This window comes from Chelon labrosus (genome assembly GCF_963514085.1).
Source record: "Chelon labrosus genome assembly, chromosome: 2".
Lineage (NCBI taxonomy): Eukaryota > Metazoa > Chordata > Actinopteri > Mugiliformes > Mugilidae > Chelon > Chelon labrosus.
In genome coordinates, this window is record NC_140338.1 from 23356570 (window position 1) to 23373525 (window position 16956).

Sequence of the window (16956 nt, forward strand, 5' to 3'; positions counted from 1 at the left end):
CTGCCACCGTGCTGCCTCAAGAACCATTTCTCGCCTGCAACACACACACACACACACACACACACACACACACACACACCACCTCCACCAAAGTCTTTAATTCTCCGAGACTTTTCCTCTCCTCTTTCCTTTCTAATCCATCTTTCTTCCGTTCCTTTGCGATTGTGTGGACATGACTCAGGGCCCCCTGTCTTCTGGGAGGGAGGGAGGGAGAGAGAGAAGCAAAGAAAGAGTGGAGAAAGGAGTTTGATGGGAGGGTTTTTAGAGAGAAGGAAAGAAAAGAGGTAGAGTGAGTGGGGGAGAGGGAGAGATCGTAGATCAGAACCGTCATGATTGAGCCATCTGCTGAGAGGAGGCCAGTGAGACTCACACACACACACATGCGCACACACTCGCATATAATCGCGCTTGCAGATCTCCACTGCCACCCGTTGGTCATTTCCTAACACTACACCTCCGTCCCCTCTCCGCTCCTTCTCTTGCATCGCCTGAGTAGGTCCTCTGCCGTCTGGGCACAAACATGCCAGCCGGAGATGAGACACACGTAGCTCTGAACATTGATCAGTCTGGTCTGGCTGTCTGGTGAGCCAATCTTGAGCAGCCGATTCGGTGTGCTCCACGGGGTTTTTTGTGCTTTAATATATGAGATTTATCTCCACCTAACTCCTTTCTAAGAAGAGCAGAGACCTCACTGCGGATTATGAGGCTTTGGCTCTTTCAAAACATATGGAGTAGTGGTATGTTACAGACTGTAGCCAGTGTTATGAACTATAATCCTGCTTTTGCTGTTTCATCCTTGCCCTGCAGTTAAATGTGATCTATCTGCACTTCTTTTTTTTAAACTTACTGGCCAGAATCTTTCTTTCCTCTCCTCTCGTTATTTTTCTATTACTGATGTGCCTAACCGATGTCCCCTGTCGTTCAGCTGTCTAACCTTTAATAGATCCATAAACGCTTCCCTCCCATTGGCCAGAGCAGGCCATTTCATCCTATTAGAGATTAGCATACGGCTGAGTGGAGGAGGAAGTGCTCTTTATATGCTAATGAGGAGATAATGTATGCGGCGAGGACAAACCAGTGCCCCGTTGGGAGGACTCAGGGTGGCCCAACGAGCTGGATCTTGAGGCAGTTCTGTCTTTATCTTGTTTTTTCGCTCTCTTTCACAGACAGCTGGTTTGTGTCTTTGTGAGTTAAAATACATCATAACGCCTGGCTGCAGCGCTCTGCCTAAAACAGACTGCTTAAATCTGTCACTGTCAATTCTCCGAGAGTGTATCAAATATGTCTTCCTTCTGTACTTGATGTAATTGTGTGGCATTCACTGGTGATAAAGAGCAGAAACAATGACACACTGAAGAGGAGGTTTTCATTGTCTGGGATGTCTTTGTTAGATGTTGAGAAGCTAATTTAGCTCTTTTTTGTTTTTCTTTTGCCACTTCAACGACACAACCACGATTTAGAATAGGCTGTACAGGAAGACCTCGACATTTTGGGAAATACTGTATACTCTTCTTACTGGGAGTTAAATGAGAACATCATCATGTCTGTACAGTAAATTCGGTGTTTCTGCTAAAGGCTCATTAGTTTCGCACAAACACTACAAACAGGGAAACAATTAGCCCAGATCTCTGTGGGGATTGAAAGTTCAGTCCATACGAAAACAACAACACAAAAAGGAGAGCTTGATTAATTGATCCATAGTTTTGATAATCACTTGATAAACCACATGAGTCATTCTTCAAGCAAACCCAAATGGCACATGTTACTGGACTACGTCTTGGGTCAGAGCAGTTGCCAGGCAATGAGTTAGGGCCACCACCTGTATACAATGATAGACAAACCATCTGTGACGTCAGCCATAGGATTTCTGAAGAGACCTCCTGAAGCTCAGTGTGGTGTCTCTGGCTGTCGCCATCTTGGCAATACAAAAATGGAAGGTAAATGGAGCAGAGGTGGGCAGGTGATGCCTAGACAGACGGCTTGCAACCGGAAGGTACTGCGGGACGTAGCCTATGCCGGTGCAAGCCTTTTACACTTGTGTGCTCATTCGTCTGGCTCGCTAGTCGCTAGATGGCGCTGTGTCTTTTTTTTTTCAGTCAGATAAATTTCTGTTTCTACTTCCTGCTTCACTTTCAACAAATAGCGACTGAAACTTTCGCTGAAATTTTGCAGAAATTTCGCCGAAGACAAGTCATACAAATTCCAGGCTTTCAACATGTGGTTTGGCTCATGTTTGGAGCCAGCCTCAAGTGGCCATTTGAGGAATTGCAGTTTTTGGCATTTATATTTTAGTTTCTGTTACAAGACACCATGAAATTTATCTGCCAAGATGGAGCTTTCAAAGGCTTTGCCCTGATCTGAGCAAGCAAGTTGCTGGCTGTAGTGTGTTATTTAATTATTTAGTGGATACCACTGATACAGTAGTTGATTGACTGTGCAGGTATGACAGAGTTTTTATGAAGTCCTCCTCTCTGTTCTTCCAGGAGCAAGGTGTGGTGGGAATGTCAAGACCGCCTGGCGCCATACCACCTCCTCACCCTGCTGGGGGCGTGGCCTCTGGGGTGGGACCAAACCAGGGGTCAGGTCCCCCTCCGGGCTACGTGGGAAACCAGCAGCAGGCGGCCATGATGAAACAGATGATGGCGATGGAGCAGGAGAAGAGGGTGCAGATGCACATGATGGAGCAGCAGAAACAGCAGCTTTTCAGGGAGCAGAGACAGCAGCAGCAGCAGCAACTACTGGCTGAACAGGTGAGTCTGTGCTCAAGTCATTTGGCTCACGGCAAAATAACTTGTGTGGCTGTGGTGATTAAAAGGCAGGGATGTATGCGTGATTCAACTGTCATGTATGAATTTATAATTTGTGTGTGTGTGTCTTGTTTGTTCATGCAGCCATGTATATATATCTCGGCTCTAACAAGAGCAGCTCATCCTCTCCTCTTCCTCCCTGTTGTCTGGTTGCATGTATAATTACCCTCAACCAGCCCCCTCTTCACTACTTCCTTTTCATCTCTGCAGTGTGTGTGCATGTGTATGCGTGTGTTTTTGCCATATGCCGCCTGCTGTGATAATGTGGTGTTTTCTTTTTATTTCCCTCTCTGTGAAGGAATCAAGTGTTAAAGAGTTCTGAACTCTGAAGTCACCACCCACTATGTTGGTTTTAATTGGATCTGCAAAAACATGCACAGACACACAAATATAGGTGTCTGAAAGGGACGCATCCTGCTGGGGTTTAGTGTACGTTGTTAACTGGATGCGATGCTTTCGTTTAAATGAGCAACCTGTCCAGGTGATGCTTTAATGCAGCAAGGACCCAGACTGCTTAATTAATGACAAAACCTTTTGGGTTTATACTTTAAATGATTGATACCTGCAGGACAGCTGTGGCTGTAACGCAACACACACACACAACACACACTTACAATACTGTTTGTGTATGCCAGTACTGTAGACTAAAGTAACAACACACATCTGTTTCACCTCTGCTATACCAGAACATCTGTTTAGGTATACAGTAGATATACCAGACATCTGTCTAACCACAACCGTGCCAATATCTGCCTCTACTCCACTATACTGTTCTGTACATCTGTGTAACCTCCAAAGTAACATCTGCCTCTACTGTGTCTAACATCTGTCTAGCCATCACAATACTAACATCTGTCTCAATTATACCAACATCTGTCTAACATGCCGATACAACATCTGTCTCTACTGTACCAAACATCTGCCAACATCTGTGTCTACTGTACCAAACATCTGCCAACATCTGTCTCTACTGTACCAAACATCTGCCAACATCTGTCTAACCTTTAAAGTACCCACATCTGTCTCTACTGTACCAAACATCCGTCTCATCTTCAAAGTAGCTACATCTGTCTCTGTCGCGTCAAACATCTGGCTAACCTCAAAAGTACCAGCATCTGTCTGTAGTTTGAAAAACACCTTTCCAATCATGACAGTGCCAACTTCTGTCTCTTCTGCACCAAACATCTGTCAGCATCTGTCTAACCTTTAAAGTGCCAACATCTGTCTCTACTGTACCAAACAACTATCTTACACCTAAATACAATCATCTGTCTGCAGTGTACAGGACTGATCTTGACAGTAGATGTTTTCATTCTCTTGTTGATCATTTCCTGTATCTACTGAAACCAACGCTGCTTTGATGCCGCCACATAAAAGCTGTTTCTTTTTCTATATGATATGCAACTAACAACCGGAAAAAACTCAATTTCACTTGTCGAAGTGTCTGATTCTCTTGCCGGCTGATTACTCTAAATGAGAATGTATTAATTTAAGTTCTCTGTCATCTAATCAGTTTAGCCACTGATTAGTAAATTACCTTAAGAAAATACTGTGGAACTAAAGCGTCTTGAGCCACATGATGCTGTTCTGTTTTTGGTGTGTGAGTACCTTCATGTGAACCACCAGTTTATCATTATAAAGGCCATAAACACTTAAAGCCCTCTTCCCCCTACTGTGCAAAAATATTTTTGCAATTATGTTGTACCCTATACTACTACAAAATCCTGAATTCATGGAAAAGCTGTGGGGAGAAATAAACACGGTTACAACGTTCATGTCTAACAATTTGTATCTGTCTGCGTCTGTAGCTCCAACAGCAGCAGCACCTCCCCAGACAGATGGGCCAGGGCCAGAGGAATCCATATCCCCAAGTCAATCAGTACCAAGGTGAGTCGCACACGTGCGTGCATTCATCTAATCTGTGTAAAAATGCACACAATGTATGCAAAAACACAAGACTTGTTACCACCCCAATAGATTTTCTGATAAACAAGGCAAGACCTGACAAATCCTTCAGCTTTTTATTGATGAGCACATTAGGAAATGGATTCGTGGGTAAATAAGCTTTCAGATATTTGTATAGAATCCAGATGGATGCGTGCATGTTTGGTGTGCAACAAGTATAGTATGCACGGTGGAGTCCAAGACATCTGAGCGTTTAACAGATTTTACAGCTCACTCTGTGCCACATGCGCAGACAGATATGTATGCAAACAGCAGCGTTGAGCGAACATCACCCCGAAACCAAACCTGATCCTCTCTGTCTGTCTCTGTCAGATACATCAGTTGGCGCTCTGATGCTCTTCAGCCTCTCTCTCTCTCTCTCTCGTCTCTCTCTCTCTCTCTCTCTCTCTCTCTCTCTCTCTCTCTCTCTCTCTCTCTCTCTCTCTCTCTCTCTCTCCGAAAAAAAAAAAGAAGAAAAAAAAGAATATTCTTGCTCTGCCTGTTACCACGGCAACTTGTCTGTCCTGGATCCCCCAGAGTTCCGGTGAAGTCAGAGAGATGGATGAGAAGAGGGAAGTGGGAGAGAGAAGGAGTTGGGGGGCTGGCAACAAGAGGACTAGGTAGATGGTCTGTTAGGCAGAGAGGGAGGTTGGGAAGGAAGAAAGAGTGAGAGAGATGAGTGGGTGAGAGGATGATGACAAGATGAAGAAAATACAAAGAGGGAGGAGGAGAGACAAGTCGAAAGCCATTTATAGCCATCAGTCTGTCTGCAAGTCTAGGAGATAATGTGGAGAGGAAGAGGGTGCTTCAGCATGAAACTCTGGCCTATAGATCTATCCATAAGTTTGACTGTTCTTCAGCGATTTAAAGGCACCATTGTGCTGCTATCACCTGCAATACTCGCGCCCACTGAGATTTCAAATTTGTGCACTGTAAATGGCTGACAATGCAGTGTTTATTCCTTCTTGCGAGCCTGGAGTGGTGTGGTCCTCTTCGTTCTCACTCCTCTGTTACATTTCCAGTCTGAGCTGCGAGGTGAGGGATTAGTGGAATGATGTCAGAAGTTGGTTTATTAGAGGATTTAGAGCCATTTCCACGCTAGCAGACCTCCTTAGCTCTGCTACTACAGAGCGTCTAATAGGAAAAAGGCGAGAAGTGAGATGTTGCCGCTTAAGTGTGTTCAGTTTTACTTTGGTGTGGTAGGATTTGAACCAAATGAAATGGAACGGATTTGTTTCCAGGGTAAACAAGTTGTTGTGGTAAATAAACCAGATCTGTCTTATGTGCCATTTGATGATTTGACTACAGGCTCCAGAGATATTTTATAGAAGTCCAGTTCAGATCTCCCTCTTCAGATGCCCCTGTAATTCCTCAATGACTCCCTATTCTCTTGTTTGAAGTCCTCTCATTTTCTATTCGTAGGTCCTCCTCAAGATTTGGCATCCAGGAGTCAAGCGCTCCAGAACATCCGGGCCGCCCGTCTCCTACAACAACAGCAGCAAAACCAGCAGCAAATGGTCCAGATGAGTTCTGTTCAGGGCCAGGGAGGCTCTGTGGGACCCCAGACTGAAATGGGACTACCCTATGGTAACCAGGGGTCCAACCAGGGTTCCCTGTACGGGCTCAACCCCTCCATGAGCCAAATGATGCACCAGCAGCAGCACCAGAGCCAAAGCGTCCAAGCCACCTTGGGTATTCCACCGCAGCACAACCCAGCCGCAGGACCACCTCGGCAAACAGGTGCAGGCCCTGGGGTTGGAGGTATGCCTGGAGGACCGGGAGGAGGCGGAGCTGGAGGGTATGGAGGACAAGGGATGTTGATGAACTCCATGACCCAACAAACCCTCAAAGGCCCTCCTAATGCCAAAGCCCAAGCACAGAGACTGCAAAGCATGCTGGGAGCAGGAGGAGGAGGCGGCGGCGGAATGGGGGCAGGTGGCTGGCCACAGCAGCAAGGACAAAGTTTGCAGGCTATGGGGGGAGGTGTTGGAAGGACTACAGGAGGAGGGGGAGGAGACATAGTGGGTTTCAGTTCTGCCCAGGGCTATGGGATGCAGCCAGGCCAACCACCACGCATGGCCAAGCAACACTTTCAGGGCCCAGGACAGGGGATGAGTCAGGGGATGGACCCCAGGGTGGGCAACCCAGCTGCGGGTATGGGTGGCCCAATGATGGGCCCTCACATGGGTGGTCAGCCCAGGACCAACCAGCCCCGGCCCATGGTCATGAACCAAGGGATGAACCAGGGGGTGATGGGCCAGGGAATGAGTGGGATGGCGGGCTTTGGGCCGGGCCCCGGAGGGCCCGGAATAGGTGCAGGGGGAGGAGGAGGTGGACCCTATGGACCAGGGGGAGTCGGGGTTGGAGGTCAGCCACAGGGCTACCAGAGGACAGCCAATCAGGACATGTCATCCTATGGGTATGGGGGCGGGCCCTCAGGTGGAGGAGCCTTTGGATTGGGCGATGGCTCAGGGGCAGAGCTGGACTCAAGCGATGGTTGGATGGAGGAGTTTTTCCAGAGCCAATAGCCAACGGGGAAAATTTTTATGGGATGAACATTAAAGTAGGACAAATGTTAAAACCTGAGAAAGTAAAACAGAAAGGATGACACGAAGTGGACTGACATGTTTTTGTTTTGTAAAACATAAGCAAGGTTATAAATGAGTTCTCGTGTTATGTTTCGTGGGTATGAATGTGTGTGAGTGTATGAGATGGAGAGAAAGCTATCATGTCTTGTGCATATTAATGAAAAACCAATATAGAGATTAAGAGGTGTGTTTCATTAGTTTCCCTTTTTCTCCAGGGAATGAATATCTCTCATGTTTCATTGTTTGAAAGTGATTTCATTTACACAGCAGATCTTTGAGCCCGGGCTTCAGAAGGGACTGATTGAAAACCACAGACTGATGAAGGGGAAGGAAGACTTATTCTCGAGACAGCAATTTATTTGTATTTGTGTGTTTGTGCCACCCAGCTCAGTGCTTCAGATCTCTCGCAACTGTGTGAGGAGCTGAGGGGAGTAGAAAGCACTCTCAGCGCTCCCATTTCCTCTCTTAGATTTGTTCCCCCTATATTCGCACACAAACACACAAATCTGTCTCCCTCACACTCTCGCACTCTCTTCACTTGATCTCTTTCTTTCTCATCCTCCTTCCCTCTCTCCTCCTGTCCTTCCCACCCCCTCTCCAGAGACCCGTTCTTCGCTCTCGAAACTCCTTTTTCTGTTTAAATTGTGCACATCACAACAGAACAAATGACGTTCCTCTATTGTGCCACACTCTGCCCTCTAGTGCTTTTGCTAGGCAACCGACTTGGGTGGCGTTTTTTTTTTTTTATTATTTGGGGTGCGGGGTTTCAGTTCCTGTCTTGTGTTGCTGTGGATGACAGGTGCGCATGAAGAGGAAGACAAAGGGAGTGAAAAGCAGAGAAAGGGGTTGAAAGTAGGCAGCTAAAGCAAGCACTTGGACTTGTACACACACACACGCGCACACATATACAACAACAAATAGACAAACAAGCATCCGTGCGGGAGGATGTGCAGATGTAGCAGGCAGCTAACAGAGCTAATATTACATGAAACGTTCTGCCTGTGTGAGACAGACCACATCACATGCATCAGGCTGACGAAACGCAAAACGATCGCTGGGCACTGAATGTATTCAAGCACCACAAGTGACTTCTTCTTTTTAAGGACAAAGAAAAATCTCATTGGAAGACCACCCACATTGTTTTGTTTGTTGCTGTGTGTTATCTCTAACAATGATTCTGGTTGTGACAATTAAAAGGCGAGGGGGGGGGGATTTAAAATTAGCTTTCTTTTAGTCCGTCTTTTGAAAATCAGTCTGTCTGCCGCAGCACAGCCTTCTCCCTGTTGTCAATCAGCGTAGCTCTGCTTTACATCGTGGCTTTTCTTGTTCCGCAGCTATAGAACGCCCTCGCTCCAAACTAGAACGTAAACTGTGCTATACTGTAACACTACTGTGAAGAAATTGCCCCCTTCCAGCGCTTTACTAGGAATATGAACCACTGCTAAAGCCTTGAGTTTGTTTTAAAGGCATCAGAGAAACTTCAGCGGGCGATTGGGCTTAAGGGGTGACGACGGATAGCACCAGTTAGCATCAAATAATCAGTGCTTCCTCTGAGGTCGGTTGCTGCCTTCAAATGGTGTCATATAGTTCATGAAGAATTCACAGCTATTAGAAATATAAGTCTGATAACACTCTATTTGAAATTCATTATGAGGCACATTTTAACTGCTACAGAGGAAAAAATACCTCTGTAGGCAACTGGATAGTCCTTCAACCAATCGGAGCCATTTTGCTGTAAACAAATTCAACTCCATGGCTCTCACAAGACGTGTGTGACTACTTCCCTGTTATTCTTGTGTCCATCACCACATAAAGTACGCTCAAACCACCGCATATATTTGCTGGAGCATACTCAGTTCCCAACGCAGAGACTCATATAGTGGCATAAAATTCATATTTCATATTCAGATTTCTGATAAGATCCATGGGCTCCATTTGAAGGCAGCAAGTGTCTCCCTTGTATAAAACTGTAGGCTTTACTCCAGGCTGTGTCCGCTATTTTGCCCTGATGTTTGAGTAATAAATATGTGTCAAATAGGTTTTAATACAGTAGCTGTTGGTCACACCTTACATCTCTAACTGTTTTGTAATCTTGGTCTAAAGATGAATGAAAGCGTGTCTGTACGTGCATTTCTTTGTATTTAGCTCATCAGAGTGAACGTTCGGAGGATGATGCTGTAATCAACAAAACCAAAAAGCCTTCTTCTCTGTAAACTAACTCCTCGTCATCATCTGTTTCAATAGTTGTTGGTGTTGTATAATCCAACCCTTTAAATACGAACTTTAATCACCGCCCCCCGTCGTCCTGTAAGCGTTGCTGCGTTCCGTAGCAACCTTAGGTTCTGTACTTTGGTTTTATTTGTCATGTTTGGGGAGAGGACGTCCTCCTTCTCACTGTGTGAGTGAGTTTTGAAGGTCAGGGGTGGACAGATGTGTGGAACTGTAGCATTCCCCGGTTTTATCAGGGGAAGTCGGTGAAATAATTAAACCCCTGTGTCACTGGATAAACTCTTGCATTGTTGAGCCTGCCTCGTGCAGCGAAAGCAGCGGAGCACTCACAGTTGCAGTGGCTCCAGCGGCTCCACTGCTCATGCTTCCAAAACTTTCACACCTGTTCAGTACTGCCAGCAGGCTCACATATCCATCCAGAGTGTTGGATCAGTGTGTAGGTAAACATCTGAGGTCAGCCACTCCGAAGTGGGGGCAGGAAGGTATAGAAACACTTGTCAGTGTTCAGGTCGCAGCCTTCGTGACCTTCCTGTCCTCTTAAAAGTGAGTTTCTGGTTTGAAATCCCTTCAGGAAGAGAAAGGAAGCTTCCTCCAAATATCATTATGTACCGGGACCAAGTCTGTAGACAACATTTTAGCAAAAATTGTTGTTATTGATGTTCTTTGTTTTATTTTTATTTTTTTTACTGGTGCTGACATATATGTGATAATGAGAAAAAGTATATAAAAGATAATGGCTATTTGTAAATATGTTTTTACAGGTTTAAATACATCAGATAATACAGTCTCTACTCTGTAAAGAATTTACTGTTTGTTGGAAAATAGAGAAGTATTTTTATTTTGAAGTTTTTTGGTTTCACTTTTAACCCATCTGAGCTATGCCATTGCACTTCAGACAATGTCTTACTACTAATTTGTATTGTAAACCTCCTCTCTTTTTTGGAATTTTTTTCATTTGTTTTTTTCTAGTTTGGTTCTTAAGCAGTGCTTATTTCTTTTTATCCTGTACAGAATTCTGAAATGTTAACAAAAGAGAATTACAGAAGACTTTTTTTTTTGTTTGTTTTTCAAAAAGATACAATAAAGAGAGAATGTTCTCGCTGATCATATTAAATGAAAAGTTTGTTTTCTCTTTCATTGGGCTTCTTTGCATAATACCATCACACCTGTGGACCTGCAACACCAACAACAGGGTATGTAAAAAACTGAAACAGTAAATGTACGCCAGGTTGGCTCGCTAATGCTACTTATTAGCATTGAGTAACATGATTGTAAAGCGGTATACAGCACAATATTTGGACTATTCACTTTATGTGTCACCTGTGTCACAGTTGGCCATTAGTGTCAAGCCATCCTGAGTGTCTGTGGCCCTGCTTTTGGCGGTATCTCCGGCACAAATCGGACCTCGGTCTGCAGTTTTAGTCTGATTCCACTTGTTGAATTGCTGCTGGAAGGAGTCGCTCAGAGAAATCGCTCTGATTGGATGTTCAGTTGATGGAACCAGAGCAGAAGAAGAGGAAACAAAGAGACAAAATTAAACAAAACTCAAACGGGCACACAGAAAACTCCTCACCTTTTTCATCTTCCTCTCATCTAAACATTCAAATACTATCATGTTATTTTACAACAACATGATCTCCTAGATAAATAAACTGTAGACAAACTGATAAGCATGATTCTGGAGAGGCAATCTCTGTATGATGGTTGCTGCTCTTCTTAGCTTCCAAGCCTTCCAGCTCATAGAAGTTCTTCTTGTTTGGCTGTAGTCTTTGTGGTGTGTTCAAGTGCATATTTTTGCTACAGGTACATGCAACATGAGATGACATCACAGACAGCCTCCATTGCCAGTAGTTCTTTGATTTCTGTTTGGTGTGTCCGTAACTTTAAATGTTTGCTTAGTTAAAGGTTCAATATGTAGTATTTAGTGGCACCTAGTGGTCCGTTTGAAGGTTGCAACCAGTTGAATATCTTTCACCTCATGTCCCACCTTCCAAGCATGTAGAAGAACCCACATCGGCAGCTTTAAACACAAAACACTCTCTCTAGTGTCAGTTTGGGTTTGTTTGTTTGGCTACTCCTAGAAACATTGTGTGATCTGTGAAAAAGTACTTACTCCCTCTGTCGAGACTATGAAGGGGTTATTTTAAGCTCACAACAACGCCTTTGTTCTTATTTTCATGATTATACACTTGTGACATCATTTTAATAACAATTAACATAATTTTAATGAAAATGATCGTCCATTTTTGCAAATAAATAACTCTAAATCCCACACACTGGACATTTGAGATAGCTAGTAACACCCTGGTACTACATGTGTACATCGTATGCATCCAAAATACAGCAAAATACATTCATCACTTACCTTCATCAAAAGGGAAGTCAGCATAAGAAACCTGGATGTTTCCCTTCATTTAAACACACTGTAGAAGATTCGCTGTCATTTTTCATGTGAATTGCTGTAGTTCGGTGGATTTAAGATGCCATGAGGTTGAGATCAGGGCCCTATAGCGCCTCAGCATCTGGATGGTCAGATGCCTCCACTAAAACCTTTACAGATACATAACAGGCATACACCGATCAGCCACAGCATTATAACCACCAACCTGACACGTTCCTCCAAACCCTTCCTGATTCAAACGTCAACTCACCCTAACCCACTGACAGGTCCCATGATAACCAGATAACCTTTGTTAGTCACTTCACCTGTCAATGGTCAATGGTCATTAAGTTATGGCTGATCATTGTTTATATATGTGTCAAATTCAAAATGTGATAAAGAAAAATAAAAAGTGAAACCATTCAATTATTAAAAACAGGGAAATACAGCTGTTAAAGTTTTAATTCATTTTATCTGTCGGTTAGAAAGTCGGTTTTGGTCCATTTCAGGGCTCCACATACATTACATTACCATTATCCCGTCAGCTGACAGGCTTATTTCATATTAGGGTCACAAGGTTGACGGAGACAAATGGACAAACAATCATGGAGTGCCTAAAATCAGACTGACAAACTGCTGCAGTAATGTTTTGTCTAACACACTTGATTTGCATAATTAGACTTGCATATGCTGAAGAGCAGAGCCTTAATTCTGTCTGACAGTAATGGTGACAATGAATCATGGGCTCCCCGTTGGTGTCAGCAGACAGACAGACACACAGACAGACCACACGCAGGGGCAGAACCTTTCTGCTGTAATTCATCTTTTCCAACAACCCTCCCTCTTCAAACTCCTCCTCATCCTCCGCCAGCCACGCCTCTTTTCTTCATCTCCCCTGTTCCTCGTGGCCACCATCCGCTACCCCTTCTCATATTTCTGCTACATCTTTTGGTTCGCCTTTCCCTAGCTGCCTTGTTTCTCCTCCACTCTCTACCTACCCCCTACCCGCCATTGCACGCACACATATCCACCACACACTGACATTGATAAATGGAGACTTACAGAGATGACAGCATCATTACTCATGTTCAGTAGCAACACCACCTAGGACAGAAAAAAAAAAAACGAGAATAAGAGGGAGGATGAAGGACGGGACAGAAGGAAAATGGGGAGTGAAGAAGGCGGAGCTGCAGCTGGTAGTTTTTGCTGCAATCTCAAGCTTTAACACCTTCACATCTCCAGAGTGCACGATGGTGAGATGTTCATTACTGGTTTATAAAAAGTGGAACAACGGTTGATGGAATCTAATCAGACTCTAAGAGCTGCAGGGTTCACGTAACAAGGACTTTCTCTTAATCTAGAGCCTCTTTAATTCAGTCATTTGCTGTATACGTGTCAGCAATAATGGGTGGTGCCTCAGACATCAGCAGAGCTCTGAGGAATCCCTTCTAACTGAATTTGATATATAACAAAAATCACATCTGAGAACAGAAACAAGCACCCTCTCTTATTTTTAACTGAAGTTTCCAAAACTGGAATTCAAGATGGCCTCCAGCTGATTTTTTTAAGTGCTTTTCGTGAATTTGATGTACACCGATCAGCCATAACGTTATGACCACTGACCGGAGAAGTGAATAGCACTGATTATCTGGTTATCATGGCATCTGTCAGTGGGTGGGCTATCTTTGACAGCATGTGAACATTTTGTCCTCAAAGTTGATGCGTAATCCCAGACACATAGGCTGCTCTGTGATTACTGTCCACCGCCAACAGCACCTACAACTGGCATGTGAGCACCAGAACTGGACCACTGAGTAATAGAAGAAGGTGGCCTGGCCTGATGAATCAGGTTTGCTTTTACATCACGTGGATGGATGAGTGCGTGTGTTATGGAGGCAGCGTGACGCTTTGTGCAATGTTCTGCTGGCAGACCTTGGGTCCTGCCATTCATGTGGAAGTTACTTTCACACGTACCACCTACCTTAGCATTGTTGCAGACCGGGTTCACCCTTTCATGGAAACCACATTCTCTGATGTGAGTGGCCTGTTTCAGCAGAATAATGCTCCCTGCCACAAAGCAACAATGGCTCAGGAATAGTCTGAGGAACACAACAACGAGTTCAAGGTGTTGACTTAAAATCACTGTTCACCTTGATTTCTCATCTTCTCCAATACAATAGAAAATTGCCATCTGCTTCGTATGTGAACAAGAGTCCACTTTTCCCCAAGATATGGACCTGTAGAGGATAGATATAGCTTTAGTCACAGGTCTGTTACTGATGCATTCTCAATATTTATCCGGCTTTGAAAAGGCTTGACTTAGGAATAAAATACTGCAGAATGTAACAGAGCAGACCAATACCAAATCAGGTTTAGCCCTCCAGTTTCATGCTGCAGGGCATGTTAGCCCAAAGGCTCCAGCGTGGCAATGCGTGGGTGTTGTGCAAAGCTTTGCAGATACACAAAGACCTGTTGTAGCTGTCTGCTGCAGTTTCAACAATGTGGAACAACTGGAAATCGTGGCTTTTCCATATTTGCGCTGTTGTTGGTTCTTTAGCTTTACGGCTGTCTCGGAAAAACTTTGTAGTGGACTGAAAGTGAGTGTTAATGTGAAGCCAGTGTCTGGGGCTCCATCTAGTTTGCACTTCTTTGTTCTTTGTTTTGTTTTGTTATTTGCACTTCTACTTATGGACTCTTCTCTTGGCATCCCTTTTCCAGTTGTTCACCTTTTTGGCCAATCAGCACTCAGCCTACAGCTGACAGGGCTGATGAAGCTACATGTAGATGGAGAGCTGCACAAACAGAGGCCAGTGCAGAACCACAAGTTGGTTTCTAGGATTTTTATATTTCCAAATGCATTCTAAGTGTGTGAGAACCTTCATGCTGTGAGGCATCAGTGCTAACCACCATGCCACTGTGTCGCCCTATTTTTTTTTTTTACATAAAAAATATAATTTCGTTCAAGGTTTCGGGTTTGAATCCATGGGCCGACTGGGCTCACATGGTCCCTGCAGGCGACCAGGTGCCCGTGTTAAAGGATCAAATAATCATCCACAATCACATCTACAGTCAGTTCAATTGGTTCACCTCGGAGTACATGCAACTCTGTCGGATTTTTCGTTGTCAAGACCTTCAAAGTCAGAGATTAATCCTCCTAGAACCATGAATGTTTGCACTGAATGCAGAGGTGCAACTTGGGAACAGGCAAGGCGGGCAATTGCTTGGGGAGCAACAGAGCCCCCAAGGGTGTTTGACAATCCTGGCAATGTGCTTAGTTTTCAATTACAGTAGAAGACCTTCTTTAAGAGCCCCCACCTGACACAACTCTGCATATTGTTACATCCTGTTACATGTCATGTGCATGACTCCTTAAAGTAGTTAAGAATGATGACACGCAAATGAAAAGATGTTATCCCTCTGGGAGAGAAAAAAAAGAATGAAAAAGAAAGCAAGACAGTAAAATAAATAAAAAATAAATAAATAATAATAAAAAAGTTTAATAAAAAAGTTTCAGTGCTGGTTAGAGAGTCTTCCTGGAACTTTTTGCCAAGGGCCCCAATAGAATCTACAATCTCATCTAAGTTTCATGGCAATCCCTCTAGTACTTGTAAAGGTATTTTAGTCTAAAACAAATGTAAGCAAGATGTGCTTCAGGAGTGATATTACGAAAAAAAAAAAAATATTATTTTTTGGGAAGCTTACCTCAGCTAGTTTTATTACTGCACAGAGAGTGTGGCCTGCAGAAGGCCCCTCAAACTCACACGCGAATGTGTTTCCTCTGCAGCACAGACAACGAGTTAATGACAGACAGTTTCCTCCCGGAGCCAAACGCTTACAGACGCACCGTCGGCCTGGCACACACTCCAGAGGCAACGTTATGGGCTCTAATCAGAGCGACAAATGATGTGTCACAAAGAGTGGGAGACGAGTTAGAAGAATCATTCACTCTGCTTCCTCTCAGAGAGTAATAAGGTGAAGAAACGTAGCTGCGGAAATGTGGAGTGGAAAGACGTATGGAGGGGGAAGGGGGAACAGAGGATGGGATAGCGTGGCGTGAGAGGGAGAAAAGTGTGTGTGGCGTCAAGTTGATAAATGTGGTAGCAGGAGTCATTGTGGTGGTGGAAGAGTAGGAGGCCACCAGATAACAGCAGTGCAAGGTCTAAGCTGTCTCACGACATGAATAAAACACCTCTCTTCTCTCTCACACACACACACACACACACACACAAACACACAGATATATAATTACTTTTCATTTAAAGCCAATTATCTTTCTGTTCTATTTAATTATTTAAATGGAAGTTGCCTGACTTGGTTCTTTGAACAAAAAATGCACATGTGTCCTGTAAATATACACACAGCTTGTTGAATTATTCCCTCATAGTTTGTTAGCAGCAAATTGTCTGACTGAGACCAAGGCTTCCCTCTTTTCTATCAAAATGGCACCCTCTAGTGGCTTTAGTAGGATGTACATCACTACACAACTTCATCTATTAGCCCAGTTTGTACTAAAATAACAGCCTGCTTTGCAAGCGTCCAATAAACGTCAGTTGTGGACAAACAGTGTTGCGTCTCCTTCTGGTATTGCGCTGTTTCTTAGACATAACAGAAGAATTTCTTATTTGTCAAATACTGGTCCAATAAGATGATTTTTTTTTTTTTTTTTTTTTTTTTTTTTAAATATCCAAAGGGACTGAAACTCACATGACCGGGGTGTGTAACGACCAGACACTCACTTATACTCATGTAGTTAGAGGATTTTGTTTTGATACTAATTTTTCCCCCTTTTGTGATGTGTAGTATATGAATATAAGAGTGCTACGGCTAATTTAAATAGAGTTTTTAAGTTTTTAAATGTTTCACATTTCCTGAAACATGCTGTCCCAAATTCAGGAAGTGGCCCCATAAAACAATACATATTTAGTTTTGGAACATTATTACCTACTGCATTTGTATCACATCATTTGTTGCTCTGTTTATATATATATTTTTTATCTACAATATATTA

General features: G+C 43.8%; 1 protein-coding gene across 1 annotated transcript; it reads left to right on the plus strand.

Annotated features, from left to right (window-relative positions):
* Window positions 1–2302: 2302 nt before the first annotated feature.
* On the plus strand, window positions 2303–10883 carry LOC311496062 (mastermind-like protein 3). The gene is made up of 3 exons (XM_084555801.1): window positions 2303–2750; window positions 4616–4694; window positions 6174–10883. Exons 1-3 carry the CDS (start codon window positions 2457–2459, stop codon window positions 7277–7279), a joined length of 1479 nt encoding a protein of 492 aa, XP_084411927.1. The 5' UTR covers window positions 2303–2456; the 3' UTR covers window positions 7280–10883.
* The last annotated feature ends 6073 nt before the right edge of the window (window positions 10884–16956 follow it).